Here is a 20,538-nt window from a genome sequence, read left to right on the forward strand (position 1 = left end):
TGTCAAAAGGACTAACAAGGTAGAAGGTGTTTTACTACCTTTACCTTAGAAGTGTTATATATAAAACTAAACCTAACTGCTGATAGCTCCATTCCTCTTGTACAGATAGCCCACCCCCTCGTAGGAGCTTTAAAGATGCCCATATAATCGCTGTTTATAAAGCTGTACCATGTGCATATGCAAATAAACAAGGTTGAAAGTTTAACCATTGTGACAACCTTACTGGCAATATACCTGGTATTTCCTTTAAATTTCTTGACTTTGGTATTTTCCAACTAATTTAAATCTTGTTTTCAGAAACAACTGATATTTAGGATCTAATTTAGACTACGGTAATTCTTTTCTGCAGTAAATACTCTGATGTGTAAAGAAAATATATATGTAAAAATATAAGAGGCAAAAGTCAAAGAGCCACAGCCAAGCAAGGCTTCCCATTGCACAGCTACCAAATATCCAGAGAGGTGTCCTTAATACATGGTAGTACAAAAGGAGGACTATATCAGTCAAAGAAAAAACAGGAGTAAGCTTCAAAAGGTTCAAAATATTTACCATGATATGAAAGATAAATTTACCCTGTCAGATTTTAAGCCAGAAATCTTTTTTTTTTCAGAAACCATGACTTGATGCTTTTCTATTTCTATTCATTAGAATATTTATATCTGTCATTTTATTTAAAAGTATTCAAGATAGATTTACTACTATTAAAATCCACACAAATCAGTTAAAACATATAGCAGTTTAAAAATACAGGAGTCAGATACAACCAAAAAAAGCCCATCCAATCTAACATTATCTGCAGTCAGTTTGAATGCTGCCAATACTTCTTAATCTGGTTTCTATGAATACTTTTCAGATAGTACAATTTGGGGATGTGGACAGAATACTTAGAACTAAAGCCTACACTGTTGAGGTAGAGCAATATTTAACACGTTTTCACTTTTAACCCATGGTCAGAATGGCTGTTTTCTTATTTACATTTGTATCTATCACTTCCGCTTATCTTATTCCATCTTCTTTGTATGTAAACAACCAAAATAGTTATGTTCTAGATAAAAATGCTAACAAAGGAGATACATGTTATAAATGTAATTATTTGTATATGGCTCACAGTCCTTTCAGGATTTTTGTTTAATTTAGAAGCAACCAGATTTAGATGCCAACCAAACTTCAATTTAAAATAAAAGGATGATAAAAGAAAGCTGCAGTGTGTCTCATTTACAACTTCTGTTACATTGCAAATAATATGATTTACCCAATTAATTTGAAAGTGCTATTGAAATAGCTACATTACATATGCAGAACAATTTTCACTATTTAGTACTTACTGATAAACATTCTGAGAACCATCTTAGTTTTTTCTCTCGAGAATTACCAGTAAGTTTGTCTACTTCTTGTTTAATATCCCTGGATACTTTGCCACACAGCAAAGGAGAAGCACCTACTTCCACTCCACGATCTATTCAAACAAAACAGGGATGGGAACTTAATCAGCAGCCAAATGCAGATATGCATCACCCCCAGAGAAAAGAGAAACAGAGGTTGAGCATGCATTCAAAGGCACATTGGAACAGGCATCCAGTATATTGCACATTCAAAACTTCAACACATGCACTAGTCCTCTGCTGTAATGCTTGTTAGATCCTGCAGGGTTCCCCCGCCCTTAATCTCCCCTAATTCTCTTTATTACAGCCCCATCCCACACAAGTTTTGTTCATGTATGTTCCATTATTTTTTGGGTGGGGAGAAAGAATATAACCAGGAACTCAACTGCACAGATGTGGAAAAGCATTCTGTAGATTTTCCATGGATAAGCTAGACCACGGGGAAGCAAAGCAGAAAATACCATGGAAAACAAAAGTAAAAAATGCACACACACCAGATTTTAGGATACATATTTATTTACCCACCAGTATTTCCAATAATCTCTTCCCATGGTCTGTCTGCCAAGATATTTATTTGAAGAGGATTTATTAGAGGTGTTAATGACCAAAGTCTCACAGTGGAATCTCGAGAACAAGATGCCATAGTGAAGGGACGACTAGGATGACAAGTTAATCCTAAAAGAAGAACAATTTTAAAGTAAAGTCAACTACATAAATAGTTTCAGCAGAATTAGTTTTTAAATAGTAGATGGAACTTTTGGGAGGAAATAAGATTTACTGAATATTTGTAGTTAACCATGCGAAAACTTCAAAACTTCTAAATGTTTTACCATAGACATCTGCCCCATGATCATATACTGTGTCCAGACAATTTCCATCCCTTGTGTCCCACACTTTGATTGTATAATCCCAGCTGCCTGATATCAGCAAGTAGGGTATTTCTGTATTCCACAGCAATCCCCGTACTGGTGCAGTATGTCCACTAAGCACATTTATGCAAGCATCTTGAGTATAATCCCATATTCGAACAGTACTGCAAGAAGCAAAATATTTTATCATTAACATTTAATTCAAATACAATTCATGAAAAGAACAGCATTATAAACTATATGGAAAGTAATGGGACCTTACTTCACATAACTGTGGCCGTCTGCCCTGGTAACTCTTTGTAGTAACAGCTACAATGGCCGGCTCTTTGTTGTAATAGCTGCAGGAGCTCTAACACCCCCAAGAAACTCCTTTGCTCCCAGGGATTTTCAACTTATTTCAGAAAATCTGTTGAAATCCTCATTGCATTGAACCATATGGAATATATTACTATGTTTAAATACAAATACAACCCTTCACATTCTAGCTTCCCACTTTTCACCTTGACCCTTTTGTATGGGGACTTTTTGCCCCCTCTTTTTTGACCAGGATACCACTATTTAAAGTCTCTTGTGATCTGAATCTCAGGATGACATGTTCATAGCTCTAGGCAAATTGACAAGCTATTTCTATGGCCCATACAGAGGTCAGCTTTCCCCCAACCCTCACTTCTATGCAAGCAGGAAGTCTATTCCCAACTTGTGCACTCTTAAAAGGAAGCGAAGATGTATAGTGCAACTTTTAGCACCTGGCTTTGGGTTGACCACTCCCTCAGCTACCTCTTAATTTACCAGGGGGTTAATGAACAATGAAGATAAAAGAGAAGTAACAAAACCCCTGCCAAGTTGGCCACAGTTCACATCTCACAATAGCACATGCAACATACATGCTATATTTATGTTGTACTGGGCTGGATTCAGAGAATGATGAATCCATATATGGGCATGTGACCCTGCCTCAGTATTATTGTAAACAACAGACATCAACCACCAGTCTACTCTCCAAGCCTGACTGAGGCATGAGACATCAGTTACATGGGGCTCTCTCAGAATACAAGCACATATTGGTACATCATCACTCACAGCTGCTCACTGCCAGTCTGGACCTGCTTTTTACAGAAAGTGTCCTGCAGTAGATATTGGAGTTATATGTACTACCTAACAGTATCAATAGTGAGAACAATTCACATTCTACTGAAATCAAGGACAAATCTCTTATTGAAGCTATTAGTTATGGATCAAAACCAATATTTTTTGAGTAGGTAATATCACTTTTATCCCAGCCATGCTTACCCATCATCTGAACCACTGCAGAGGATTCCTTCTCTCAAAGGAGACCATCTTACATGAAACACTTTTGCAGTATGCCCACTGAACACTTTCAGTGGCTGATCAGAGCTAGTTGCTAGGTAATAGACCCGGACATTTTTATCTTCACATCCAGTGGCTATCATATCTCTGCAAAAGGAGAACAACCTACACATCAGCTAGAAATTCACTTTTTTAAAATGATAAAATTCACTTTTTTAAAATGATAGAATTCACTTTTTTAAAATGATAGAATTCACTTTTTTAAAATGATAAAATTATCAATGTAAACAGATTTTTAAAGCTGCCCTCATGTTGCTTTCATATTTCAAACATCTAATAGCTACAATTATCTCAAAGATGCAGCTAAAGTGCTGCTAGTAATTATTATTTCTAGAAGTCAACACATATCATAACTAGGGAAAATATACACTATTCAAATTAACATGGAAATAAACACAGGGTGCTAAATTACTGTATAGAGTTGCTTTGTCCTCATCATCCATGTCAATCAAATAATTTATACAAACACAAGAGACCATTTCCTTTTCTGAATACATATAAACACAAGAAGCTGCCTCATACTGAGTCATATCGTTGGGTGTATAAGGGTCAGCAGCAGCTCCCCAGGGTCTCAGGTGGAGGCCTTTCACATCCCCTAATATCTGACCCTGTTAACCAGAGATACCAGGGAAACATGGGACCCTCTGCATGCATTGCAGATGCTCTTCCAGGGAGCCACAGTCTGACTTCCCACTCTGAGTGGTGGCAAAGAGGAAGAGCTGCACTGTTTATTAATGGACTGCATTGCTACACCAACTATCATTATTACCTTAGCAACACAATACTGTAAACTGAATTTGTTTATTCGTCATTTCTGTATTTTTTTTACCTCCAGCAGTTATTTTATGATGTGCCTACCCTATGTATTATTTCTGAAATAATGCCCAGGATAGGAATAACTTTTCAAGTCTTTTATGTTTTTTAAACAGCAAGTTTTCCTAGTTTTCAAACAGCAAGCTTTCATTTCCAATGACTCTCTGAGAAAATACTTTGCTTGCAAATATCTCCAGCACAATGGAGATCCTATGTACTTTAAAGCAATAAATAGGTTTGCATTTTTTTGGTAAATAAATCTATTCATAAAAAGTGAAGTGTTAAAAATTATAATTCATAATGCATGAGAATTAACTATTCAAGCTTGTGCAAGGTTTTAATAAGGACCCTATTCAACACATACCAGAACTAGGGGGGAAATATACACTATTCAAATTAGCACGGAAACAGTTCCCAATTCAAATTCCACACGTATGGAATGACATTCAAATTAAGCTTTGATTTTAAAATAGTTTTATCTAGTAATAATGTAAATGGGAAAATTAAAATAACAGGGGGCAATTAAAATAAAGATACTTGGCCTGTCTGATACCCCCAAAGCTTCCAGTACAGTTTCATGTTACGTTTTAGCTGAATGCACTGACAGACAATTGGTCTGCAGATCACTAAATGGTTTAGGTATCATTTTCACCAACTGACTGCGATGTCAATAGGATCCCTGGGTTCAGTCAACTTTTCAAAACACCCCTACCACACACACACCACTCTACCATCATTCTGATCAAAGGATTATTCTACTGAGTTAACATCATAATGGATATGGATCAAAATTTAGATAGGTGCCAATTATCAACCCAACTTTCCTAAAATGTTAGGATTTCTCAATATTGTCAAGCCATTTAAGGCAGGCCTAAAACACAGCAAATTGTCCTTTTAAAATTATCTCAGTTTTACTAAAGCAGATCACATCAAATGACTGTATTTTATATCAATTTTAGATCAGGCTAGCCTTACCTTTTATTATTTGAGACTTTCTGAACGAAATTGTATGACAAGTAGACAGAACCATTACTCACTTATTGTTTTGACTCCAATCACAGCCAAAAACTGCAGCTGGATGTTTGTACTTGTGAAGAACTTTGCCATCAATGGTCCGAACAATACTGAATAAATTGCAATATGGAAACATAAGCCAGAAGTTCTCAAATCATTTAGACTACAAGTATTTAAGTAATTTCATTTATTTAACAGCAGCAGCATTCTGGAAAATAGGGAAGAATGGGGGAGGGATGGCACACCATCAACAATAGAAAGCAAAAGGAATCAGCCCAAAGATGTAATAAATATATATTTAATAATTCCCTATACTTATATACAATGCATTTCTAGATTGCATGGCTGACTCTTCAATGAGGAATTACAAGTGAATTAAAATCTAAGGAAAAGTCTAATCAACTGGTAAGAGCCATGCACCATTGAACATGTTTACTATATTTCCATACTTGCACATGGGGCTCTTTGGATCCAAGCCTAGAAATGGATTGTACTAAACAAGCAGGAAATGGCAAAGACTGTCTTGGGAAGCTTCTCATTTCCCCCTACTCTGAAAGCCCCCTTATCTTCTCCCCCAGTCCCAACAACCTACTTTATCTGCCCCCCGGCAGCCTCTGTCTGGGAAATCTTACGGCTCACTTGCACAGCGCCAGCTGCCAGTCCCAGTACCTCATTTCCCCTTTATCCACTTTCCCACTATGTCTTCTTTCCCTCCTCCTGAAAACCCCCATATATTTACCTTTCTCAACTTTGTTCTATCTTTCACACCTACCAACCAACCCCTCCTCCATTTTATCCTCACAATAGCCTTATGAAAGTATGTAACTGGCCTAAGGCCATCCAGTAAGCTTCCATGGCAGAGTGGGGATTTGATCCTAGTCTGAAACAGTAATTACTACACTACACTGGCTTCCATGGGGTGGCTGCTAATGAACAGTGGCAAGCAGCCATTCTCTATGTCATGCAAGTTGTGCGGCAGCAAGCTGCCCGGTGGTTGCTGACAGGTTGGCTCCTCGGACACCAAAACAGCCAGGAAAATGCTTTGCTCTCCCCCACTTCCTTTTACTGACACGAATCAATGAAATCTGGCAATGCTAATGTGGTTGCCTATCAGTGGCTGCAAAGGCGTTCATTTTTTTAAAAGCTACAGGTGCTGTTCCTATTATTTGGGGGGAGGGGTTATACCCTTCCTCTGTATTTATTTACTTTTTTTTTTTAAGAATTCAAATTTTTCTGGAAACCTAGGATTCCTCCTGCCCCCTGAAAGATCTGTTTTGTCTGTTCATGGCTCCAGTCTCCAGATTTAAAGATCCACAGATTTGGCCATGCTTAGAATTAGATATACTAATTCTTATATATATATATTACATATCATTTTTGTACACATATTGTTCAGAAATATTATAATACTTATGACTGCATACCTGTAGAGAACAAAGTTTGAGTCCAGTGGCACCTTTAAGGCCAACAAAGTTTTATTCTGAATATAAGCTTCCATGTGCATCAGATTCCAAGCATGTCAAAGTTTATACCCAGAATTAAACTTTGCTGGTCTTAAAGGTGCCACTTTAAAGGACTCAAGCTTTGTTCTATTGCTTGAGACCAACACGACTATCCACCTGAATGTGTATACCCATATGAATGTGCAAAGCTTCCTTGTACTTCCTTAGAATCTTGGTCCGTATGGTCCAGTACTATCTACTCTGACTGGTAGTGGCTCCCCAAGGCATCAGGTAGACATGAGATTCTTCCAAACTAAAGATGTCAATGGCTGAACCTAGGTTAAATTGTATGCATACTACTGCTAGTAAGAATCAAACTACATGTTAGTAGCTCCATTCAGCCACTCAACAGCTGCAGAGAACAGTTTCTTCTTCTTTTAAACAAGGAGAGCTAAAACAGGCTGGAAATACTTCCATGGGTGGAAGAGAAAGCTCCTGTTTCCCTCCACCAAATTTTCCCATGCAGAAACATCACTGGATTGGGGAGGGGGGTTATTTCTCTATTTGTTTTCTGCTCCACATGCACAGAATACTCCACAGGGAGTGAAAATGGGGAAATAACTCCCCCTCAGAACTAACAAAATTTATGACATACCCTGCCAAAAATTTTGTTGGTCTTTAACAAAGAGCCCCTTGGCGCAGAGTGGTAAAGCTGTAATACTGCAGTTGGAGCCCTCTGCTCACAACCTGAGTTCGATTCCAGCGGAAGCTGGTTCAGGTAGCTGGCTTGAGGTTGACTCGGCCTTCCATCCTTCCAAGGTCGGTAAAAAGGGTACCCAGCTTTCTGGAGGGAAAATGTAATGACTGGGGAAGGCAATGGCAAAACCACCCCGTAAAAAGGTCTGCCGTGAAAACGTTGTGAAAGCAGCATCACCCCAGAATCAGAAACGACTGGTGCTTACACAGGGGACCTTTCCTTTCCAAGGTACTACTGGACTCTTGCTGCTTTCTACTGCTACAGACTAACACAGCTACTCATCTTGATCTATCCCCTCGAACTGTTTCTGTGTGGGAAAGTAGCTTGTGAGAGGAGCAGGAATGACTAAGAGATGATATGATCACCATTTTCAAGTACTTGAAGGGCTGTCATACAGAAGATGGTGGGAAGTTGTTTTCTGTTGCCCCAGAAGGTCAGACCAGAACCAATGGGTTGAAGTTAAATTAAAACAGCTTTCAACTAAACATTAGGAAAAACCTCCTGACAGAGCAGTTCTTCAGTGAAACAGACTTCCTTGGGAGGTGGTGGATTCTCCTTCTTTGGAGGTTTTTAAACAGAGGATAGTTGGCCATTTGACAGCAATGCTTATTCTGTGAACTTAGGCAGATCATGACAGAAAGAGCAGGAAGGGTTGCATCAGTGCTTAGTTCTCATGGCTCCTTTTTACACACCCAGGGAAATACTGATTGCCACTCTGGGGTCAGGAAGAAATCTCCTCCAGGCCAATTTGGCCAGTGAACTTGGAGGAGTTTGTTTTTTTTTGGTGGGGGGGATTGCCATCATCTGGGTGTGGAGCAGGAGTCACTGGGGGTGTGTTGGGAGAGGTATTTGTGAGTTTTCTGCATTGTTCATGGGGTTGGACTAGATGACCCTGGAGGTCCTTCCACCTCTATGATTCTAACCCTTCATTACCTGACCCTGTAGTGGGGTCTCTTTAAAAAAAGAAAAGAAAAGAAAACCACTCTCTGTAGCTGCTGTGTGGCTGCGAGGTGGCCAAGATGTATCTGGGGAACCTGAACATGTAGTTTTTCTCTAAGTTATGCCACTAAAAGAACACCATATTACTACAGAAATATTATAATAAGGAACATTACTGTATGGTTTATATTGGTTAAGGTTTTTTTAATGGATTGTCTTCCATGCACTCTTTCATAGAGGAAGAACTATACAGGCATAAAGCACACTAGGTAACTGTAAGGGATTTATTAAAAGGATATTCTCATTGCACCTTTTGGTTAGTCCCTTTTGCTTTCACTAGCAATATCATACTCATTCTCCACCAAGGATACACTCACATTTTTCAGAAATAATACTCTAGATTTCCCCTGGAAACCATGAAAGGAGACTACTGAGACCAGCCACCCTCTGAAATTTCTATTAGCCTTTCTAAAATAGTCTAGGAATAATAAGACCATTATGTAGGCAATGAAGTCCAGAATCAAAGAAGTGCTTGAGGTGTACCCACACAATACAAAGAAGTGATAATGTCTCACTTGGCTATAGAGAACTGGCATTTTTACAAGAACCAGCACTTAGTTTTGATATAAATGTGGAGAAATTATTTTATTTTAAGGTTTCTTTTCCTATTTCTCATTCCTAAAAGTCTTTTCCCTCCAAAAAGATGTCCTTGCTACTCAACCTTACAGGCTGCCGTTCAGCGATAAAACTGTTTCCCTGGGAAGCATGCTTGTGTTTCAGTCATACACCTATACGGATCATGCACATCTATTTTCCATGCAGAGTACACATGCTGGGAAGAGGCAGCCAGTCCCTGCACACATAATAACCTTCATGTGGATTGCATGCTTCTTCCTATATGGCACCTCTATTTGTGTAGCAAAAGTGTCATGTCAGATGCAACCTTCCTAGGGGGAGCACATAATACATCTCCATCTTCTGAGACATGAATCATCTTGCTCTGTCTAAATGTAGAAAGGCAATTCAGAATTAGGTCTTCTAAACCTAATGAGGGCTCTGTGTGTTTTAAAGGAATCCTGGGACACAATTAAGTCACTTCCATGTTACTTGGTAGAATATGTAACTCTTGGGTAAATACCCGTGATCAAATCAAATAATAAACAAATACGTCTATAAAAATTATAGTATAAGTTCCCTTCAATCAAATCACTTCTGATAGATAGTACATATATTTAAATAGAAACTCACCAGAATCCATCACCACTGCAGGTTGCTATCCTTTTGGAATCTTTATGACTCCATGCAATGCAGAAGATGCCACTCTTTCCATGCTTCAAAAAAGGCAAAATGCCTATCAATAAGAAATAATTCACCCCTTTTTTGTCTTATTCACTCTTCTGTGACATTTACTTTTTCTAGTACAATTCATCTGTGTTTTCTGCCAGCCTTCAGATTTGGTTTATATACATATCCCCTTCTCTCAACTACAGCAAAGAGGGCTTGGCCTCTTTGAGGAACAATACACATGTATAGATATGCTGTAATTGGTCAATAAGAAATCTAATTAATTAAAATGCTAGCTGTTCTATGTAACGCAAAGGATGGTTTAGCTCAAAACTGAGGCAAAGTCAAGTAAAGCTGAACAGTTACTACCTGTATCAATTCCTCAAAATGGTGTACTGCTAGAAAGTTACATGAATGCAGTGTTGTCAAATGTCCGGCATGCGGGTCTGAGCCATCCCCCAGAGGGCTTCTATGTGCCCTCCATGGTCTGCTTCCTTCTTCCTCTCTCCTGCTTCTGTTGTTGCCAATTTTGTTTTTTCTCCATGGGATTGAGGCAGTCAAGCAAAGCAGCCTCTCCTTGCTCTTTCCCTCTTCCCAGGGGTGGAGGAAGAGAAGAGTCTCAGCCAATGGAGCAGCTTGGCTCTGTAGCTCTGCTGTGTGATTGATATAGCCTGATGCAGCTAGAGCTCTCTCAATCAAAGCTTGAGCTGTGGCTCCTTCCTCCTCCTCCTCTGAGGAAGAGAGAGACAGCCACTTTCCTCGGCTGCTTTGAAGCACCTTTAAGACCAATATAATTTCACTGAAGGTAAGTAAGAGCTCTCTCTCTCTCTCTCTCTCTCACACACACACACACACACACATTAAACTGGGCTTTCCCGGGTTCAACTAGGTTCTCTCCTCCTTTTCACTGTATTCACACCCTCATAATCCAGTCTGTCTCAGTACAACAATGTAAACTGTTTGGATGAGGAATAACAAGATACCAGTGAGGTTGAGACTGGGGATTTTGAACTTGGGCTTCCCATATAGTAGGATGATTCTGACCACTATACATTGCTGTCTCTCTATTCTTGCACTGCCTCATAGGAGTTATTTTTCTGAGGAAGACTATAGTTTTGCAGAAGAAGCACATAGCCCTCAGTCTGTGTCATTGTGCCTTCACCGGCATTCACCTTCATTCTTGACCAGCATACAAAGCAACATGTACAAAAGCTCACAATGCCCAGCCATTTCATGTTTTCCCCTGGGTCCTAGGGCACAGAGCACTGACCATGAGATTTCTGTAATGAATGTCTGTAAGTAGGTCTGTAATTTACAGAGGTACATCTGAACAACAACTGAGCAGCATACTTATTGCTACAGAACAGACACTGTCTCCAGATTGCGAGGCAGAAACTCAGAGCAAGTGGTTTCAGTTATCACAGACTGTTTACATAAACAAAACCCTGCAAGACTGCTAGTGTTTGAAGCATGTTTTATTTTAAGTTAAAAAAAACCCCTTTAATTGTGTTTGTGTCCTTTATAAAGTTTACATCTCTGCTACCTGACATGTATTTTATGACACACATGGCCCGGCCCAACAAGGTCTCATTTATGTCAGATCCAGCCCTCATAACAAATGAGTTCAACACCCCTGCACTAATGCATATCTATAATTTCATTCTAGAACTAGCAAACTGCATATGATTAAGTACTATTAGTGTACTATAACATGTAGTAGCCCTAGAGTTGTTATAAACATAGGATTTCCAAAACGTTACAACATTCCCCTTTGTGGTGGTAAGTGCTGTCAAGTTGCAGCTGATCTATTGTGACCCTTCAGAGTTTTCAAAGCACAAGGTGGACTGCCACTGCCAGCCTCTGCATAGCAACCCTGGACTTCCTTGGTGGTCTCCCATCCAAATACTAATTAGGGCTGACTCTGCTTAGTTGCCGAGATCTGACGAGATCGGTTTAGCCTTGACCATTCAGGTAAATTACCCTTAGCTAATTTTAATCTTTGAATTCAATTTTATGACATTTTTTGTTATTGAAAATTCTGTGACTTGGATCCAGAGAATTGTATGTGGGAACAGATCTCTGCCATCTCCTCATTAAGCTTCCAGTATCTAAAAGCCAAGAGAGCTGCACACGAGGCTCAGAGAATTCAGGAAAGGTCTGAAATGGAGTATGGGGGATTAGAGTAATAAGGAAATTTCCCCATCTTTGCACAAGAAGTAGTATCCAACTCTACATTTTTAATTTAGAAAAAAAAAACAGTATATGATGCCATCAGTTTCAAAAATTAGCATAGAAAAAAATGTTCTTCATTGTTTCTGAGAAGACAAATATACTTGAAATATTTCTGATTGGGTTTTCTATTGAGTTTATGATATAGCAGAAATCCTGATTTCGGGGAGTCCAGAGTAGCTATCTAGATTGCCCTCTCATTAAATGAATACACTTCAATCAGTAGAACAATGCTGACTTAAAATCCAAAATTCAGTTTAAGCACATGCACATGTAAAACAACATGAAAGGGGTTCTTTCAATGGGAGTCAGGAACAACGACCCTGCAGGACCAGCAAGTGTTCCTTGACAACTACTAAGAGGGCCCTGGTACAAATAACCAATGATCAATCTTAAGTGTATGATACTCAAGCAAGGCTACCTCCAAAGTTTCTTAAAGTAATCTAGGAGCAGGCTTAGATTACTATAATGATTATACTATAATAATTGTAAAATAACATCTTCTAAAACGAAAACAGAAGAAAAAATAACCATACATACAGAAAATGTACCAAAGTTCATTCAGTCTGCTAGCATAGCTAGTTTTTAAGTAGAATTGTATTGAATACTTTCCTGTCGATATGTTTTCAGCATGAAAGGGTGCCTTCAGGAGAGGGAACAAACATACTCACAAAAACATACTCACAAAAAGCACCCTTGATTATGTTGGCATTTTTGTTGCCCTTGTGTTCCTCAAATAATAGCTTTTTCAGCACTTTTTTAAAAAAAGTATTTTCTTCTTGCTAAAAATAAGGATGCTAATCTATTTGGGATAACCCAGTGAGCATAATAGTGAAATGCCACTACAACAGCCAATCAGATTTGATTGCAGGACAATCTCATAAAGCCAATTAGAATATAGCATGCAATGCTTCCTGGATCAGCGCTACCCTCATTGTGAACATCAAAATACCTGTACGCTAGCTAAGTGAAATTTTCACAAAATATGTCCCATTTTGGTTATCCCTCGATTTTACTGTATAACTGCAGTCCATACTATTGTTCTGTTTACTGCTCTTTGTGGAAATAGGTTACCAGTAAACACACTGGCTGATATTTCCCTGAACAACCTTTAATTGGAGCTAGAATCTTCTTTATAAGAACTGAAACAAAATAAATTCATCTTACTTCACTGAAACGGGTTATCATTTTGCCCCGTGAGATGTCCCAGATGAAGCCCCCATTTCTGGAAGTTCCACCAGCTATGCAGTTCAAGTCCCCTTTAGGAAAGCATTTGTTAAATAAAAGAGAGAGAGGTAGGAGTCTGGTTATGTACATACACACCCTTTGCTATACCAAAGGTTAAGAACAGGTAACATATTTCAATGACTTTCTAGAAAGCGAACAGACAACGGCATTACCCCTGACCCCACAACACACACAGTTTGTTCTACTTTCCTCTCTCAATGCTCTAATTATTTTCACAGCAGATTTGCAAAGTGAGGAACCCCTTGCTCTCATGCTTGCTGGTTATTCAGTCCCAGTTCCCATTTTAATGCTATTATGCAACAGTTTTCTGTTTCCTTTCACAAAATGTGCTGAACACATTCACTGTTCCTTGTTTATAATGAGATAACAGGATGCCTGTCTTTTCTCATTACATGACGCTGGTTGTAGATTATTATTTAGCAAGGGCTTATCTTTGTCTTTACAGGGTGGCTCAACTTTAAGTCAATAGCTTTCAAAATGCTGCTATTTAGTATCTTCGTTCAAGTTATATACAGTACTTTATGTTTAAATATGCATAAATTAGAACTCTGCACTGCTGTAAGCCAAGCCTGACACTAACCAAAGGTGGAGCAACTGGTATGAATCATACAAATTACGTACAGAAATTTATATTCATTTATCTTCTGACATTTATTGCAAATATTCACTGCTTTGCATTATTTATTCTGTTTCTCTGGGACAATGGAGCTCTAATCTAGCAGCCCCTTCAGCTTTTCCTATTGCAAACTTAATTACTAGGAACAGGCTTTTTTAAAATAAAAAAATCAAAAGCTGAATCCTGCGCATGTGCAAAATCACCGTACACCCAACAAATGGTGACTTACCATTCCGAACAACAGAAAACCTATAACCCCTTACCAATGTCATCTTTTGTATACAGAAATTATTATGGAATTATGGGATTTTAAAATTCTCACCTGGAGCCCATGAAAGGGAATATATCACTCCTTCATTACCAGGAGAGGTGTAGACTGCTGTTAAAGTGTTTATATCCCACACTTTTATGGTTCCATCAAATGATGCTGTAGCCAGTAGGTCAGGGTTATCAGGTTTGAATTTACAATCAAAGATAGTTTCAACATGTCCCTAGAACAAAGAGGGAAGTCCCATTATAACAGCTAGGGAAAATTATATCTGATGACATCTCTGCCACAGCTTTCTAAGTCTTTTTGTTTTTTAAAACACCACATCACATAGAAAATGTGCATTAAGGATACAACTAATGAATTCTGTTAGGTTTCAGACTTTCCAAATCTTATCCATGTAGTGCTCTCCCTGTGTTCCCAGTGATACATATGGGCAGGGACTATGATGTATGATCAGTTGTTCCCTTTAAGCTGAGTTAGCATGAGCTAGCTCACAGATTTTTAGCCTCCAGCTCACAGATTTTTGTCTTAGCTCAGGAAAAATGGCCCCAGAGCACAATAATGTATGCAGCAACTCACAACTTTAATGCCAGTTGCTCACAAAGTAAAAATTTTGCTCACAAGACTGCAGCTTAGAGGGAACATTGTGTGTGATACAGTCAATCTGTGGATATCGCCATTGGTATAAAACATAATATCATGACTGCAGTAGCTGCAAATCTATGTTCATTTGATTATGGATATTAAAGCTGGTTCTGTGAGGAGTTTGAATCACACATTACATTCTCCATGTCAGTACATCCCAATCATGAGACATCACTTGATGCATGTCTTAGTCAAGAGATCAGAAATGAGAGTAAACATACCAAATCTCTAAGGAAATCCCACTTCTTGGCTCCCATGTCATAAAGGCCCACTCCACCATCCATGAAACAGCACACAGTATGCCCAGGAGGGAGAGAAAAAGCTTGGTTTTGGGTTAGAGTTGGAGGAGGGATAGCCTCACTTGTAGATGACATATGATGATTTTTGTTAGGAGACTGTGAATAAAATGCTGAATTAAAAGATAAAACATATTAACACATTTATTTTTGGATCCGCTATATTTACCAAAAATAATAATACTGTCCACGACATTAGTCTTTAAACATTTTAACTAGATATAAAACTAAAACTTGGATGCAGTAACTCCTATTGCTAAGTGAGCAGTCTTGCTCCAAACAAAGGAGACTGGTAAACAATTTGTTCCTTAGAAGTAAGACTTCTACACCTTAATTTTAATAAAGCAAATTAATATGTTTCAATAACAGTTATAAAGAACAGACAGACAAAACAATATACACATAAGGTCTTACAAATGTGAAAGAAAACAAAGTTGTACATTATCTTTTTTGTTTTGTTATTTTTATATTTTGTATGTATGTGTCTGCACCTGTAAATGTCAACCTCTTGGGACTGACTCTTACTGGGGCCTGGAGGATATTCAGAGAGCTGGTTGAAAGCCTGCCCGTTCTCTTGACTTGGTATTTCAAGGATGTCTCCCATCCAAGTTCACCCTACTTAGCTTCCAAGATCTGACGAGATCGGGCTTGCTTGGCCTATCCAGGTCAGAGAAGCTGTATCTTGAGAGGACAGTTCCAATGGATCACAAACAATGCTCATCTTTCTTTAAGACTGTAACAATGGGGAAAAGATCCAACTCTAAAACTTGAAAAATCAAGACATACAGTATACAATGTATTATCTTCAATCTTTTCAACTTTGTTTTTAATTTAGGAATTCTATATATTTAAAGGAGAAAAATATATTAAAAAATAGTAAGGAAATAAGCAAATGCTGATCTGGGTAGTCAGGAACTCTTTTTGTAAGTCCTGCTAATAGTAACAGAACTTGTTTACATGCTTAAGATCAACTACATTTGAAAAAAAATAAGAACCAAACAAAATTTAATAGACAACTATGATGAAATGTGTTAGAATTTCATTGTGCAGTAAGTAGGGTTACTAGGTTCCCTTCCCAGGGGGATTTGGGAGGCATTCCAAGGGTGGGCAGGAACATCACATGACACCTCCAATGTGATGACATCACCTGGAAATGACATCACTGCACCAAAGATGTCTCATGGGGGATGCTCTGTTTTTTGGGCAAACTCTATTGTTAACTTGGGCTTAAACCACAGAACTTACCCAAAAACCAGAGCATCCCCAGTGCAATGTCCCCAACACAATGATGTCACTTCCAGGTGAAGTTATTGAATTGGAGAGGTTTCTTCTGCTGGTCAGCAGTGGGGAGAAGCCCCTGAAACCGGGGGGTGCCCAACTCCTGTCAACCCTAGCAGTAAGCCATCTTAATGATATATTTGGCCAGAAACCATCTCTCATAATCCCACCCTGCGTTTATGTATGTTTATATGCATGTAGTGTGCTCATCTGCATGTAAATGACATTTCTTTACTTTGTGCCACCACCCCAAGTTAAAATTCAGCCTCCTACATTACCAGTGACTTGGCAAACACTAGTATAGTATATGCCTCTGAATCAATACAAAGGGCAGTTTCCCTAATTGCTGCAGCTCTTCCGCTGCATGTGTGTGTGAGAGAGAGCATGAGTGAATAGCTAAGGCATGTAAAGAGAAGTCTGAAATACAGTCTGATCTCTTAAACAAGCAAATTTTATTGCTACAGGTTAAGCTAGAACATAAGACAGAGGAAATAACTATTACACCTACTGGTTGTACAGATGTAAGGAAAAAAACAGGAAAAACATAACACTAAACTGAATATAGAAAATTTACCTCTGACATCCCTTCCTGGATGTCTGCAGAGCAAATGCAAATCCTGATCCCCACCTACTCCATGCAGGGGAATCCAACTCCTAGCATTTAAACAGCATTACAGATGTTTCCCACCTTTTAATCCTTCCTGCCTCAGCTGGTAAAAAGCCTCTTACCTAATCCAAATTTAGGGAACCCACTCCAGTGTGGAAAGGTGAGCCCCAATCTCCTAATACTACCATACAGTTTTTAAAAATAAATACATATTAAAATCCATCACAAGAAAACATGTTCACCACCAGTATTTATACAAGCTAATGTGACATCCATTCTTTGTGCTTAACATGGCAGCACTAAAAAGATACTTTCCTGTCAAAGCTGTTCATCAAGAATTGCCACACAGGTTTCCACATGTGGGTGATACCACTAATGGAGTCACTTGACTACAAATCATATGGTATTTATTAACAGATTTCCTCAAATGCATAAGGCAGGTACCCTTAAGCAAACTGCTAACTTTATCATTAAGTTGGGATTTGAATCACACAGTTCATACTATTAACATGCTATGGACATACCTAAGCAAAAGCAAATGAGAAAACAAAGGAGTAATAAAGCACCTGGCACATAACAGTGCCAAAGTATGTATTTAACCCACAGCTCAGCTATTAAAGACCTTTGAAACAAAGGCTGATTGCCATAATAATGTTAACAAAGTAGACAAGTTGTTAAATGATGCAACAGCTGACCAGTGGGAGTAATTAGGAAAGAATCATTAGCAGCTTCAAAGATGCATGCAAGAAACTGAAATAGTATTGCAGTCCAATGAACATTGCGCCAGGAACACATGGAAAAGAAATTATGTGAAGGCTATTAACTTTTGCACTGCATTAATCAAAAATGAGTAACAAAGGTCTTAAAATAGATTAATGTTAAATAAGAGTAACTTTCCTATGTGATTAATCTCACAGTGATAGGACTACATACTTGTAAAACCAGGTTCCATCTACTCCAAACCCCATGCACAAGGCAGGAAATTCCAAGTTGGGAAATTCCTGGAGATTTTGGGATGGAGTCTGGGGAGGCAAGAGTTTGGGGGGGGGGCTTCAGTGGGGTATAATGCTATACAGTCTACCCTCCAAAGCTGCCATTTTCTCCAAAGGAACTGGAGAATCATTAACTACTTCTATACTAACTCAAGATGAATAGCAATTGCCTTGGACTGTGAAGTAAAATTGTGGCACCTCTTCCTTCTCAGTTTAGAAGGGGGGGGCTGATATTGCCTTTCCAAACTCTTTCAGTAAGGAAAAAGTAGAGGATGAGGCTTCCACTGTAATGGTACTGTACTAGAGGAGACCAAGTTGGAAAACACAGTTGTTATGTTACCATCACAGGTACTCTTATAGCCATTAATAGGTAGAAGATGCTACTACGCTCCTAGCCTGAGAAAGGCATTCTTCCAACTAAGGAGAAGGAAAGAGGGGAAAGAGAATATATGAGTTGGGGAAAGAGTAGGAAAGGTAGAAAAAGAAAAAAGGAGAATGGGGTAGAGTATTCAAAGATACAGATACGTAAACATCTATCTGTCTGTCTGTCATCTCTGCTCATATGGCTACTGCCTTAAGCAGAAGATAAACCAAAAATCATTTTGAAAAACCTTAATCAGTATTCAATATTCAGTAATCAATAATCTCTTATATCTGATTATTCTGCCTATGAATTTTGACACTGAGAGGTTGACACAATCATTTATCTGATAGTAATCATGACATCTGAGCTTGCACATTTAGCAATTCCATATTTTAAAGTAAAGGGATGACTAAATTAACCCTCAACTCATTAAATATAGGGCACTCCATAATCATATGTTTAATAGGTTAGATTTTATCATATGAGCATCTGCATGTTCTATTAACGTATGATACTCTATTTCATATATGTGTGTATGTGCTTATTTATTTTATGGAATTTCTTTCCCACCCAACCCGCCAAGGCAGGCTCAGGGAGGGTTACAAGTAGAATAAAATACAATGTATCATTAAAGCACAAAAATATAAAAGAAAAAATTTCTCAGTATAAAATAATATACAATAACCAATGTAACACAACAAGATGGTGACAGTTCCCTAAATCTGCTCATCAGTAGTCAAGGTCTAATTCAGTTCAATTTCTATCATTCATGACCAGTTAAAGAGCAGGTCTGGGTTAACTGCAGCAGGAGGGGCCAATCTATCAAGCGTCCATGGTCTCAGTTAAAAGCCTGCTGGAAAAGTTCTATCTCACAGCCCTGCAGAACTGTAGTAAGTTCCACAGAGCCTGATTTCTGAGAGGAGCTCAATCCACCAGGTCAGAGCCAGAGCTCTCCAAAGCCACCAAGGGAAGAGCATTCATTCTTGCCAAAGTAAAAGCTCTCCTTAGATTAGGGGCTGTCAACTGACAAAAATATTTTGGCAGCTGCATCGGGAGGAGTGATGAACATATCCTGAGAGCCCTAAAAGATTTACTTGTAACATCCAGCTTCCTTACACATTTTTTATTTGATACATGAACTTTCAAAATGGTTTGCAAGGCTACACTGCATTCTTTCTTTACCAAGATGTATTTAATCCAAGATACTTCTGGCTGACATGTAGTTTGTATTGTAAGATGGAAATCAATATTATATGCCAAAAAACTTACAAAGTAATTACAAAGTAATTTCTATTACTCCAAAGGAGTTGTCTTTTGATTCTTTAAGAGCCATTAACTTAATTGTGTTAAAGTGCTTATTTAATTAATTTAAAGAGTGCCCTTCTCTTCAATGGAGACCCAAAGCGGCTTACATTATTCTCCTCTCTTTCATTTTATTCTCACAACAACCCTGTAAGGAAAGTTAGGTCGAAAGTGATTTACCTAAAGTCACCCAGCAAGTTTTCATGGCGGAATGGGGATCCGAACCTGGATCTCTCAGATTCTTATCTAACACTCTAACCACTACAATGGCTCAAATGCAGACCTGGTTTATTTATTTTATTTCATTCGATTTATATCCCGCCCTACCCCACCAAAACGGGCTCAGGGCGGCTTAGGTATGTTAGGTATGGTTAGGTATGTTGATTTGCCAAATTTTAAAAAGTGTTTTGAATCTCTCTAGAAAAATAACAAAATTGTATAATTACATTTTTTCTTTGGAGGAGAACTAAGAACGTGTAGACCATGGAAGCCTGTTTTCTTCAGTTTAAAATTATCAAGCGGTGTTGTTCGAGACACATTCCAAATACGTAACACACCAACTTGAGAATCTGTATGAAAAAGAATTTGTCTGATAAATATACAAAAGATATAATACAGTAAATAAAAAAGTCTGTAATTCCAAGAGTGATAAATGAAGCTGGTGTGCGTATAACTGTCTTATGAACATATGAAGCTGCCTTATACTGAATCAGACCCTTGGTCCATCAAAGTCAGTATTATCTTCCCAGACTGGCCGCGGCTCTCCAGGGTCTCAAGCTGAGGTTTTTCACACCTATTTGCCTGGACCCTTTTTTGGAGATG

The 20,538-nt window shown here is 38.4% G+C and overlaps 1 protein-coding gene across 6 annotated transcripts in view; it reads right to left on the minus strand.

Moving 5' to 3' along the window:
• WDR17 (WD repeat domain 17) overlaps nucleotides 1-20,538 on the minus strand; it is a 99,904-nt gene that overhangs the window by 19,132 nt on the left and 60,234 nt on the right. For 5 of the 6 annotated variants that reach the window (XM_060246512.1, XM_060246511.1, XM_060246514.1 and 2 more), the window contains exons 6-15: nucleotides 20,163-20,285; nucleotides 15,099-15,286; nucleotides 14,284-14,452; nucleotides 13,265-13,356; nucleotides 9,833-9,915; nucleotides 5,470-5,556; nucleotides 3,542-3,706; nucleotides 2,213-2,415; nucleotides 1,908-2,057; nucleotides 1,326-1,456 (exon numbers count right to left, since the gene is read on the minus strand). In XM_060246512.1, the coding sequence (XP_060102495.1) occupies nucleotides 1,326-1,456; nucleotides 1,908-2,057; nucleotides 2,213-2,415; nucleotides 3,542-3,706; nucleotides 5,470-5,556; nucleotides 9,833-9,915; nucleotides 13,265-13,356; nucleotides 14,284-14,452; nucleotides 15,099-15,286; nucleotides 20,163-20,285 (1,391 nt within the window). The remainder of the gene's footprint in view (nucleotides 1-1,325; nucleotides 1,457-1,907; nucleotides 2,058-2,212; nucleotides 2,416-3,541; nucleotides 3,707-5,469; nucleotides 5,557-9,832; nucleotides 9,916-13,264; nucleotides 13,357-14,283; nucleotides 14,453-15,098; nucleotides 15,287-20,162; nucleotides 20,286-20,538) is intronic. The other variant, XM_060246513.1, reaches the window with a different exon arrangement.

The sequence above is a fragment of the Heteronotia binoei genome, chromosome 9, assembly GCF_032191835.1.
Source record: "Heteronotia binoei isolate CCM8104 ecotype False Entrance Well chromosome 9, APGP_CSIRO_Hbin_v1, whole genome shotgun sequence".
In the NCBI taxonomy this organism is placed as follows: domain Eukaryota; kingdom Metazoa; phylum Chordata; class Lepidosauria; order Squamata; family Gekkonidae; genus Heteronotia; species Heteronotia binoei.